Source organism: Perca fluviatilis, chromosome 5 (assembly GCF_010015445.1).
Source record: "Perca fluviatilis chromosome 5, GENO_Pfluv_1.0, whole genome shotgun sequence".
NCBI classification, from domain to species: Eukaryota; Metazoa; Chordata; class Actinopteri; order Perciformes; family Percidae; genus Perca; species Perca fluviatilis.
In genome coordinates, this window is record NC_053116.1 from 37,952,948 (window position 1) to 37,966,155 (window position 13,208).

Consider the following 13,208-nt stretch of genomic DNA (forward strand, 5'->3'; position numbering starts at 1 on the left):
TGTTCAGCAGTCTGAGCTAGTGTCTCCTGTAGTCAGGTGTGCAGCAGTCTGAGCTAGTGTTTCCTGTAGTCAGGTGTGCAGCAGTCTGAGCTAGTGTCTCCTGTAGTCAGGTGTGTCCAGCAGTCTGAGCTAGTGTCCAGACCTGGTGGGTATTGAAGGACGGTGGAGCACGGAGCGGACACGCAGCGGAGCCGATCGGCAGTTGGTGGAAATTGTGGGTAAGGATCAACGTGGGTTAGCTCAGCGTGGCCAAAAGTGCAAACGGTGACAGACCATCGCTCTAAATGGTAAATGGACGGCATTTACTGTACATAGGGCTTTCTAGTCTTAACAATCATTAAAGTGCTTTACGCGCTACATGCTACATTCACCACAGCACACATTCATGCAGTGGTGGCCGAGGCTGCCATACAAGCTGCTACATGCTCATTAGATAAACATTCCCAGGGGCAGTCAATATCAAACACTTTGTCTAACTGTTGATCTGATCTCTAACAGCGCAAACAGATCTCAATATCACTTAGTGTTTATTGATTGATATGTGCAGGAGGAAGATGAGATGAGAGTAGAGTGAGAGGAAAACATGTGAGAGGAAGAGGAGAAGTGAGGATGAAGAAGATGAGATGTTTGTCCTCCATGTTTTTTTTTTTTTTACTTATTTCCTGTTTTACCTAAATAATTCTGTATTTTCATGCAGGGACACCACAGCTGTATTATCAGAGGGGGACACCCATAGACCACCCCTTTTTAAAATGTTTTAGATTCGCCACTGGTCCCGCTTTGGGTCCAGTATTGCTTGGCCATTCACTGCGCATGCGCAGAGACCGGTGTCCGATGTCTAACAGCAGCTGTTAGGACCATGAACGGTTGGGACCGAGGAAGCAAAGAACGCACACTTCAGAATAACCGAAGTGGACCCGGAAAAGAGTCGGTACTGACCCGGAACATAGCCGCTACTGACCGGACCGGACTGCATTGAGAGCCGCTGATCTGCAGCTGGAGCTAACGGAGCTAACAGGCTAACTGACGGCAGACCGTCAGCTGTTATCTGACGGGGCTGACGGGTTAACGGACAGGCCACTGGCTCATGGTCACCACGCTACACTGCACTAACCCGTTCTGGCCCGGGATAGTTTCTGGGCGGTCTGAACCACCTCTAGTCGGACTTTCTCCGTGTTTGCACCGCCGGGGTCTCTGGTGAAGTTCAGCCGCCTAACGGACGCTATTAAGCTAACTAACATTAGCTTATCGGAGTAACCGTTACCGTTAACCCGGTTCGGTGTGAGGACCAGGGGCTCAGGATGCTGATAGGTAAAGTACTTGTGACCCGGGTCGGTATCCCGGTTCGGCTGTCTGTGTTGTTGGTGCAGTTTAGAAAGAGTTTGTGTCAGTGACCGACCGTTGAATCAACACTCTGAACTCCAGAGAGCAGGGCTAACATGCTAAGCTAGCTTCCAGCTAACGGTACCAGCCTCTGACTGCTCTGGTTCAGAACGGGACCGGTTAAGCCAGACTCCAGTCAAGAGCTCTGGCATTTACAAATTATTGACTTCCCAGCAGATGTTTTTTAACTAAAAGGGAGTTTCTTTCCTAAAACAGTCTCTCTAAAGTATGCTGGTAAATTCGGCACACAAATGCACTCCGTGTGGCATTTAATTACCTTAAATATGAACTTTAATAATTGGTGATTGCTGGTCGCTACCCGCCTCCATGATGTGATTTAATAGTATCAGGTTAACAGAGGAACCATATCTGGAAAATTTAGATTTTTGTTCAAAAATGTGCAGCCTTGTCTGTGGTTTGTATGCCGAATTAAATGATTAGATATTCTGGAAAGGTGGTAATTAATGTTGGAATAATGTTCCAATAAAGAGGACTTTTTTTTTATTATAAATGTTTGTATAAATGTATTAGTAAACCGTAGTCTGAGATGAGGTACATTAACGTAAGATAATTATATAAGATACGTAAGATAATTATAATTAGTAACGTAAATACAAGTACGCATGATTTGTACCGTAAGTTTGCTAATGCAGGAGAAAGTAACATTTCAAGATTTTTTAAATGGAGTTTGGCATATGGTATTAATGCCAAAACACATAGTGACACCTTATATTTCTGTAAAGGGACTACTGGTCATGCTCCTGTAGATATATGCCTGCTAATAAGGAGAAAATCGCTATTTTCCCAAACTTGTAAATTGAGTTTTGTGTGTGTGTGTGTGTGTGTTTGAACATTGTGTTAATGAGCTGTTTATAGAGCTGGAGGTGGGGGCTGAATGTGGCTCTGACTCTGTTGTTCCTCCTCTCAACAGCAGTTGCTGCAGGGACCGGAAATGCTGCCACCACCGGCAAGAAACCCAGACGGAGAGGCAAAAAACACCGTAGAGTCCGAACAGACGAGAACCGGTAAGAAACCAGCAGAGACACGAGACCAGAAACACCATGGACCCCCCCCCCATAAACACACGCTGCTGACCGCCCTACATACAGAAACACACATCCACTCAGAGTCTAAATTTAGGTGTGTGTGTGTGTGGAAAGTGATTTGTGGTGTGTGTGTGGTTGAGTTTCATTACACAAAATCACTTTCTCTGTGCGACTTCCTGCCTGTCTTAGTTTTTAGTGCGATGCACAGTGTTATATAATCTGTTATAAAACTCTGACTAAGAATTGATCGATATGATTGGTCGGTATCAGGGCTGATGGATCAGGTAGTAGTAGTAGTACGTATTCTTTGTCACTGTAATGATATAACCCAGTATGGTCAGAGATAAACGGTTGAATTAAAGATTATTTTTTGGGGCGTTTCTGGCTTTAATTTTTGACGGAGAGTGAGAGTGAGAGTGAGAGTAAGGCATGCAGAAAATTTGTCACAAGTCGGATTCATACCCTGGACCTCTGTGTCGAGGCATAAACCTCTCAGTATATGTGCGCCTGATGTACCCACTGACCCAACCTGGCCACAAACGACTTGAGAACAGTTGATTTATAGTTGTAGGCAGAGCCTGCACCGTGGCCTCTGTAAGTGGCCTATGCTGGTGTGAGAATTTATACTTGTGCGCTGGTGTGTCTGCGTCGTTCTAGCCAGTGGTGTAGTCTACGTGATACTCAGGTATATGCAGGATACCCACTAAGAAAGCTTCCAGGATTTCCATATACCCCACTTAAAAATGCCCAATGACACGCTACAGCAGACCTTCTATTATATTTTTGATATATTTTGAATTGTCATCTGTGTTTTTCTTCTTCATATAGGCTCAATAAAGGTATTTCCACCGTAAATTGGTGAATACAAGTTATCCGATTGCAGCAAATGAAGTCTTTGACGCTCAAAATAACCCTGGGGGAGGACACCCAGACCCCCTCCCTCCCCCAAAGGCAGATTCTGGCCCATATATATATATATATATATATAGGCCAATATATTTATATACACTACAGTATACCCACTACAATACATCAGACTACACCACTGGTCCTAGCATATCTCTTTAAGAGAATAGCTGTGTGTGTGTGTATGTGTGTGTGTGTGTGTGTGTGTGTGTGTGTGTGTGTGTGTGTGTGTGTGTGTGTGTGTGTGTGTGTGTGTGTGTGTGTGTGTGTGTGTGTGTGTGTGTGTGTGTGTGTGTGTGTGTGTGTGTGTGTGTGTGTGTGTGTGGTAGAGCAAGTGAGAGAGTGACAGCGATTACCAGACTCCAGTGGTGGAGACGAAGAAGCCGAGTGTCTGGGGGCAGGTCCGATGTATTTTTTTGAGTTACTATATAGGCCAACTTTGATCTTGAAATATAGGCTAAGCATTCTGCAACAAATAACAATAAACCCACTATTAATTACATCATCCTAATGCAGCGTCACTACTTCAGCATGTAAATAATGCACCTCAAATACAACCGTGAGCAATCGCTATTATAGCGAATCAACAGCCATGTGCAATTTAGTAAAAATCACCAGTTAACTTAATTTAAATTTGCAAGACCAGGCTTACATGAACTGACAACAGAAGTTATACGACTTACAGTTCTCAAGGACGCACACACACCATCTCAACTGGCCTATCATCCGGACAGCGTCTCTTTTTCCTTGTCTGCCTTTTTCTGCCGAGTGACCGCGCTATTCTCCGACATGCACTCTAACAATGCAGAGATGTTGCCCATGGGGGGTCGCCACGGTCAAAACCACCCTACATAGCAGTGGAAAGTGCTGCTACAGTGCCGTTAAGAGTCATTCCCCGGCTGCAATGACGCCGAGAACGCAGATGCTGAAGACCGGGAAAGGCTGACCAATCGGGAGAGGGTCTTAAAGAGACAGGCGCTAAAACAGAGAGAGGGTTAATACAGGTACATTCATTTTTTGAACATTAAAGCATGTAGACATGTTCCAGTAAAAAAAAAAAAAATACAAGTATGAACCTAAAATATGAGTACGATGTAGGGCTGAACGATTTTTGACAAAAATGTTGCGATTGCGATTCAATATGCCATTATTTTTTTTAAGCTCTTTGTCTTCTGTATTATTCAAGACAAACAATAAATCATTGTATAGTATGAACAACACACGATTAGATTAAACAAACTGTTCTTTCCTGGAGGCCAGGCCTGTATGTGATGATGAAATTAGGCGATGCATGAATTTATATGAATGACATCTTTAATTTAACTACTTCAGTCACAGTAGTATACTGAGCACTGACCGAGCCTGGTGGAAACATTCATGTGAAAGTCAGAAACACATCACACAAACTAAAGTGCAGATTGCAGAAATATAAAAACAAATATGTGGCTTTACCACACTTAGTAGTATTTAGATTATTTAATTAATATTTACTGTAATAAACATATGTGAACATGTGGATTGCCCTTTGTAAACACTGTCTCTTTAAACAAGATAAATGCAGATGTCCCCTTGTGAACCAAAGGTTTTTTGATGAACGAAGGGATTTCTACACTGTTGGAGTATATATGGTATGGAGGTAGATGGGAAACAAGATGCAAATATATTACTGGCACTGTTTATGGTGTTCCTTACCAAAAACAGTAATTTACCCATTGCAAAAAATTGTGTATTTAATGTATTTTGGATTAATTAATGGATTGTATTTTTATGAAGGTATTTTAATTGGTTTGCTGATTGTTGTTTTTTTTTAAACAAAATGTATTGGTTTTTACGATCAAAGCTCAGCTTATTATCGATGATAATGCCCAACTGCTTGTTGTCGTAAGTCTTTGTGCTAAGCTAGGCTAACAGTTTCCCCTCTGCTTCCAGCGTTTGTGCTAAGCTAAGCTAGCCTGCGTCCTACTGACAGAAACAGGTTTGGTGCTCGGCCCGGAGAGACTCAGCTCCAATAATAGAAACGGGGACTGAATGATGATCCCAGAAAACTCACACGCACACACACACACACACACACACACACACACACACACACACACACACACTCTCCATGACATGTCTGAGTCATTGACATTGTTGAGGTTTGCCTGAGCTGCCCTGAAATAGACTGTGTGTGTGTGTGTGTGTGTGTGTGTGTGTGTGTGTGTGTGTGTGTGTGTGTGTGTGTGTTGTGTGTGTGTGTGTGTGTCACAGATATATGATCCATGTTGTCTGTTTCATGCAGAAGCATGTCCATGTGTACGTGATCAGAATGACATCATTTCAGACCGATAGCGTTGCTGGGGGATGTTGTATTTGCGTTCCCACTAAAGTCGAAACCAGGTTGAACGTCACAATGACATCACAGAGGTCTGATTATTGTTATGAAGGCAGAGGCAGAGGCTTTTAGGGTTAGGGTTATACACTCGATCGGAATGAGTCTGTCTGACATGTTGTCTGACCTCATCGGAAAATCCAAAGTGTTTGTATCTGTTGTGAGGGAGCGAAAAGTCGTCATAAAGAGGAGGGTGACATGAAATAGTTTTAATACGGAGATAACAGAGAACATGTTATAGACCCAATCACAATGTATTTTGTAGAGATGCACCGATAGACCGGCCGGTGACCGGAATTGGCCGGTTTTCTCGTGCTCGGCCACGACCGGCCATGACCGGCAGGTCAGTCTGACATATGGCGACTTCATGCCGGTCAACGCTACGATTAACTGACAACATAAGTTATACGAGTTACAGTCAGTGATGGTCAAATGAAGCTTCGCGAACCACTTGTCTTTATTTTCTGAGCTCACTAGATGGCGCTCTCTGTTCAACAAAGGGTTGAAAACACACTGAAATGCCATTCCTTTAACCTTTTTCTTTGAACAGAGAGCGCCATCTAGTGAGCTCAGAAAGTAAAGACAAGTGGTTCGCGAAGCTTCATTTGACCATCAATAGTTACAGTTCTCAGGGACGCACACAGTCTCTTTTTCCTTTCTCTCAACTCTTTCTCTCCCACATGTAGGGAACCTGGTGAGTTAACCTGCAGCATGTCAGCTGTTTGGGGATTCTTCAGCGTGTGGTCAGAAGATAACAAGTTTACAATATGCACCACCTGCGAGGAGACAGTAGGGCGTGGAGGGACCACACCAAGAACCAGAATCACATTTCTTTAGTGTGATATTAGATGTGAGAAGAAGGAAATGGTTCTAGCATTGGTCTTTAGATGTGTGTGAATGTCCCACACCAGGAGTCATTTATATAGTTCTATTATATAGTGATCCATTATCTGGTCAACACATGTTCTATTAAAGAAAAAGATAGAAAATAAATATTTGTGTGTGCTGTAAAGTGGTTAGAAAATATGAAATCGGAATCGGCTAAAATCGGTATCGGCCGGCCTAACTCAAAGAAAATCGGAAATCGGCCTAGAAAGTTGTAATCGGTGCAGCTCTAGTATTTTGACAATAACTTCCGGGTAGAAAATTCCTGCGTCCCGTACAAACTGCACTGAACAAAATTATAAACTCAACAAAAGAGTGACCTTTCATTGTGTCCAGCCTAAGTCACACCTGTGCAATAATCCTGCTGTCCAATCAGCATCTTGATACGCCACACCTGTGAGGTGGATGGATTAGATAGATTAGATTAGAAGTGCTCACTAACACAGATTTAGACTGATTTTTGAACAATATTTGAGACAAATAGACCTTTTGTGTACATAGAAAACAGTCTTAGATCTTTGAGTTCAGCTCATGAAAAATGAGGGCAAAAACAAAAGTGTTGGGCTTATAATTTTGTTCAGTGTATTTAACATCGCTGAGCAAAAGGGGAACGAGGAACAACTTGATATTCTCTCATCTCCTTCATCTAAAATGCACGTTTGGTGCTTTCATATATCAACACGTTAGCTTGGAGAGCTAATGTGCATGTTGGGCCACAGACTGATGAAAATATCACCACCCAAACTAGCAGTCAGTCCGACCGGCGCAGACATGTTGCTGTTCCTAACGCTAGATTTGGTTTATCAAAGACGCTAGTAAACAGAAAACAACCACAGCAGAGACCATCTCTAAACGTTACAGTTACGTATGAAAATGACAACAGAAATACACAAGTTTGCAGATTTCACATATCCAAGCAATTCAAATCAGCTGCTAATTTATCTATCTGGAATCGGTTTTTGAAATTATTTTTGGAAATAACAGAACATTTTATATCTTTTTAGATGTATAGAGATAACTTCTCACATGTTCAGACAGACTCTCCTGAAGACATGCCAGAAGACATGATTTTTTTTTTTTTAAGCATTGGGGGAGGTCTGTCTGATCAACAACCCCCCAGATGTTTGATATCAGGACGATGAGCTGACAGAACCGACAAGTTGAACATTGTCCAATTAGAACGGACCCACCACGGTGACATTTTTGGTGGAGCTGTTGGTTTAATAGTCGACTCGGAAGAAAGTGAACGTTTTGACAATAAACTCCATCAACACAACAGTATGTGGAGTTAAACTGGACGGGTCCAATGACCTCTGAATAGTTCTACTTGTTGTTAAACTGGACGGGTCCAATAACCTCTGAATAGTTCTACTTGTTGTTAACCTGGACGGGTCCAATAACCTCTGAATAGTTCTACTGGTTAAACTGGACGGGTCCAATGACCTCTGAATAGTTGTTAAACTGGACGGGTCCAATAACCTCTGAATAGTTCTACTTGTTGTTAAAGTGGACGGGTCCAATAACCTCTGAATAGTTCTACTTGTTGTTAACCTGGACGGGTCCAATAACCTCTGAATAGTTCTACTGGTTAAACTGGACGGGTCCAATGACCTCTGAATAGTTCTACTTGTTGTTAAACTGGACGGGTCCAATAACCTCTGAATAGTTCTACTTGTTGTTAACCTGGAGGGGCCCAATAACCTCTGAATAGTTCTACTTGTTGTTAACCTGGACGGGCCCAATAACCTCTGAATAGTTCTACTGGTTGTTAAACTGAACGGGTCCAATAACCTCTGAATAGTTCTACTTGTTGTTAAACTGGACGGGTCCAATAACCTCTGAATAGTTCTACTTGTTGTTAAACTGGGACGGGTCCAATAACCTCTGAATAGTTCTACTTGTTGTTAAACTGGACGGGTCCAATAACCTCTGAATAGTTCTACTTGTTGTTAAACTGGACGGGTCCAATAACCTCTGAATAGTTCTACTTGTTGTTAAACTGGACGGGTCCAATAACCTCTGAATAGTTCTAATTGTTGTTAAACTGGACGGGTCCAATAACCTCTGAATAGTTCTACTTGTTGTTAAACTGGACGGGTCCAATAACCTCTGAATAGTTCTACTTGTTGTTAAACTGGACGGGTCCAATAACCTCTGAATAGTTCTACTTGTTGTTAACCTGGACGGGTCCAATAACCTCTGAATTAGGGCTGGGCGATATATCGATATAAACAAATATATCGATATATTTTTAAATGAGATATGGAATTAGACCATATCGCATATATCGATATAGTTCAAATGTGATCCTTGCTCCCATAGATATGTCGCCGTGAGGTTCTAAACATACGTCAAAACCCGCCGCCATCTTGGAACAGGGGTCCGAAGCATTCAGATCAACGCTAAAGATGCCGGACTTTTGTACTGCTTAATTATGTTCGATAGAGGAAATGAAAAGAACAAACAGCATGGATAACATTTAACAGGTGACAATGTGTTTTATGATTATATGCGTCCCCGACCAGCAATCTGAGCGCTGCCGGCGCCGGAGGCAGAGAGCCCCGTGGCCGGCCGCAGCGTCTCTTCCCGGGAAAAAAACACAAGCCTCGGTCGCTGCTGCGCCGGTCCCCGCGATCAGATCGGACCAGCCAAAGACAGAGTGGTGATCGGTAGGATCTTACCGTAGTCCAGGAACGAACTGTATGTCGATATCGGTGGAAGTTCCACTAAGTTTGCGGGGCGGCGCGGGACGGAAAGAAGCTACAGGCCGGGGCAGCGACGTCTTCGCGGCTGCAGGATGTGGAGCTCAGTGCCCGTTAAAATTACATGTAACGCTTAAATACATACAGAAATAAATAGTGGAGGAATGAGCCTGGACATTTCAGTCTGTTTAAACTTCACCTTGAAGCAGAAACTCTTAGTTCAGAAGGGTGAAGTTTCCGTTTGGACTCAGATCTGTGAACCGATCATAATAAATTTCTTTGTTTTGTAGTCGATAGTTCATCTTTTAGTTTACTTAAGTGGAAGCAGTATCAAGTGGAAGAATGGGACTATAACCTAGGCTTACAGGCATGAGGCATTACATTGAACAAAGTAGATTATATTAATATCAAAAGCTTAATTGACCTTTGGAACGAATCACAAATAGCCTATGGAGCTTTGATTTCAAAAAAGTTACTCCTGTTATACAGTATTTAGGTTTACATTTTATTGTTATTTGAACAGCTGAGCATTTAATCATGAACCAGGTGAAGAAACCGGTTTATTATTTATTTGATTTTGCAACTGTTTCTATGAAACTACTTGTGACATGTCAAATTTGATTTGGGCTTTGACTGAACATTTGCTCTCACTTCGCGGAAAAAATATCGCGATATATATCGTATATCGATATTCAGCCAAAATATATCGGGATATGACTTTTGGTCCATATCGCCCAGCCCTACTCTGAATAGTTCTACTTGTTGTTAAACTGGACGGGTCCAATAACCTCTGAATAGTTCTACTTGTTGTTAACCTGGACGGGTCCAATAACCTCTGAATAGTTCTACTTGTTGTTAAACTGGACGGGTCCAATAACCTCTGAATAGTTCTACTTGTTGTTAAACTGGACGGGTCCAATAACCTCTGAATAGTTCTACTTGTTGTTAAACTGGTCGGGCCCAATAACCTCTGAATAGTTCTACTTGTTGTTAACCTGGACGGGTCCAATAACCTCTGAATAGTTCTACTTGTTGTTAAACTGGACGGGTCCAATAACCTCTGAATAGTTCTACTTGTTAAACTGGACGGGTCCAATAACCTCTGAATAGTTCTACTGGTTGTTAAACTGGACGGGCCCAATAACCTCTGAATAGTTCTACTTGTTGTTAAACTGGACGGGCCCAATAACTTCTGAATAGTTCTACTGTTTGTTAAACTGGACGGGCCCAATAACCTCTGAATAGTTCTACTTGTTAAACTGGACGGGTCCAATAACCTCTGAATAGTTCTACTTGTTGTTAAACTGGACGGGTCCAATAACCTCTGAATAGTTCTACTTGTTGTTAACCTGGACGGGTCCAATAACCTCTGAATAGTTCTACTTGTTGTTAAACTGGACGGGTCCAATAACCTCTGAATAGTTCTACTGGTTGTTAAACTGGACGGGCCCAATAACCTCTGAATAGTTCTACTTGTTGTTAAACTGGACGGGTCCAATAACCTCTGAATAGTTCTACTTGTTGTTAACCTGGACGGGTCCAATAACCTCTGAATAGTTCTACTGGTTGTTAAACTGGACGGGCCCAATAACCTCTGAATAGTTCTACTTGTTGTTAAACTGGACGGGCCCAATAACCTCTGAATAGTTCTACTGTTTGTTAAACTGGACGGGTCCAATAACCTCTGAATAGTTCTACTTGTTGTTAAACTGGACGGGTCCAATAACCTCTGAATAGTTCTACTTGTTGTTAAACTGGACGGGCCCAATAACCTCTGAATAGTTCTACTTGTTGTTAAACTGGTCGGGCCCAATAACCTCTGAATAGTTCTACTTGTTGTTAACCTGCGGCCCGGGCCCTAACCTCTGAATAGTTCTACTTGTTGTTAAACTGGTCGGGCCCAATAACCTCTGAATAGTTCTACTTGTTGTTAACCTGGGCCGGGTCCAATAACCTCTGAATAGTTCTACTTGTTGTTAAACTGGTCGGGCCCAATAACCTCTGAATAGTTCTACTTGTTGTTAACCTGGACGGGTCCAATAACCTCTGAATAGTTCTACTTGTTAACCTGGATGGGTCCAATAACCTCTGAATAGTTCTACTTGTTGTTAACGGACGGGTCCAATAACCTCTGAATAGTTCTACTGGTTGTTAAACTGGGCCGGCCAATAACCTCTGAATAGTTCTACTTGTTGTTAACCTGGACGGGTCCAATAACCTCTGAATAGTTCTACTTGTTAACCTGGGCCGGGTCCAATAACCTCTGAATAGTTCTACTTGTTGTTAAACTCGACGGGCCCAATAACCTCTGAATAGTTCTACTGGTTGTTAAACTGGACGGGCCCAATAACCTCTGAATAGTTCTACTTGTTGTTAAACTGGACGGGTCCAATAACCTCTGAATAGTTCTAATTGTTGTTAAACTGGACGGGTCCAGTAACCTCTGAATAGTTCTACTTGTTAAACTGGACGGGTCCAATAACCTCTGAATAGTTCTACTTGTTGTTAAACTGGACGGGTCCAATAACCTCTGAATAGTTCTACTTGTTGTTAAACTGGACGGGTCCAATAACCTCTGATTAGTTCTACTTGTTGTTAACCTGGACGGGTCCAGTAACCTCTGAATAGTTCTACTTGTTAAACTGGACGGGTCCAATAACCTCTGAATAGTTCTACTTGTTAAACTGGACGGGTCCAATAACCTCTGAATAGTTCTACTTGTTAAACTGGACGGGTCCAATAACCTCTGAATAGTTCTACTTGTTGTTAAACTGGACGGGTCCAATAACCTCTGAATAGTTCTACTTGTTGTTAAACTGGACGGGTCCAATAACCTCTGAATAGTTCTACTTGTTGTTAAACTGGACGGGTCCAATAACCTCTGAATAGTTCTACTTGTTGTTAAATTGCAATGTGAGCGGCAGCCAACGGAGGGTGCATTATGTCGGCAGGATCATTTAAAGCGCCCATATTCTGCTCATTTTCAGGTTCATAATTGTATTTAGAGGTTGTACCAGAATAGGTTTACATGGTTTAATTTTAAAAAAACACCATATTTTTGTTGTACTGCACATTGCTGCTGCTCCTCTTTTCACCCTGTGTGTTGAGCTCTCTGTTTTAGCTAAAGAGTGAGACATCTCTTCTTCTGTACTATCTTTGATTGCACTCGCACATGCTCAGTAGCTCAGATCGTAGATCGTGTCAGCTAACTCCATAGACAGTAAAAGAAAGGCTGTTTCTCCGACTTCAGTCAGTTCCAAGGCAGGATTAGCTGGGAGACTTCTTCTAAACCAGGGCGCACATGGAAGTAGTTCTTCTGGAGATTATGGTGAACTTGTGTGTGTTGTAGCAGTGCTTTGCCATTGAGAACGAGCTTAGCGCTAGCATGCTAACGGTTACGTGGATTGATTTATTCTAAGTTTGTATGCGTGTGGAAGCACCAGAGACACAAAATAACACCCCAAATCCCCAGAAAAAGTGATTTTCTTTTCATAATATGTGCACTTTAAAAGGCAACCGCGACTACATTGTGCGTCTGACCTATTTCTGATACCGTGGCGGCAGAAATTTTGCCATGGCGGGCCGCCACTACAAAATCAACAAAGAGGAAAGACTGCATTCATAATGTTGACCTCAGTTGTTCACATGAAAAGTGACAGAAACACTTAGAGATGCACCGATTACAACTTTCTAGGCCGATTGCGATTTCCTTTGAGTTAGGCCGGCCGATACCGATTTTAGCCGATTCTGATTTCATATTTTCTAACCACTTTACAGCACACACAAATATGTATTTTCTATCTTTTTCTTTAATAGAACATGTGTTGACCAGATAATGGATCACTATATAATAGAACTATATAAATGACTCCTGGTGTGCGACATTCACACACATCTAAAGTGCAATGTTAGAAC

At 42.3% G+C, this 13,208-nt stretch overlaps 1 protein-coding gene across 1 annotated transcript in view; it reads left to right on the forward strand.

Annotated features, from left to right (window-relative positions):
- Positions 1-796: 796 nt before the first annotated feature.
- The window catches only part of srpk3 (SRSF protein kinase 3), a 39,274-nt gene continuing 26,862 nt past the window's right edge, over positions 797-13,208 (forward strand). Inside the window, exons 1-2 of the mRNA XM_039800475.1 lie at positions 797-1,311; positions 2,315-2,408. Of these exons, the coding sequence (XP_039656409.1) occupies positions 1,302-1,311; positions 2,315-2,408 (104 nt within the window). The 5' untranslated portion in view covers positions 797-1,301. The remainder of the gene's footprint in view (positions 1,312-2,314; positions 2,409-13,208) is intronic.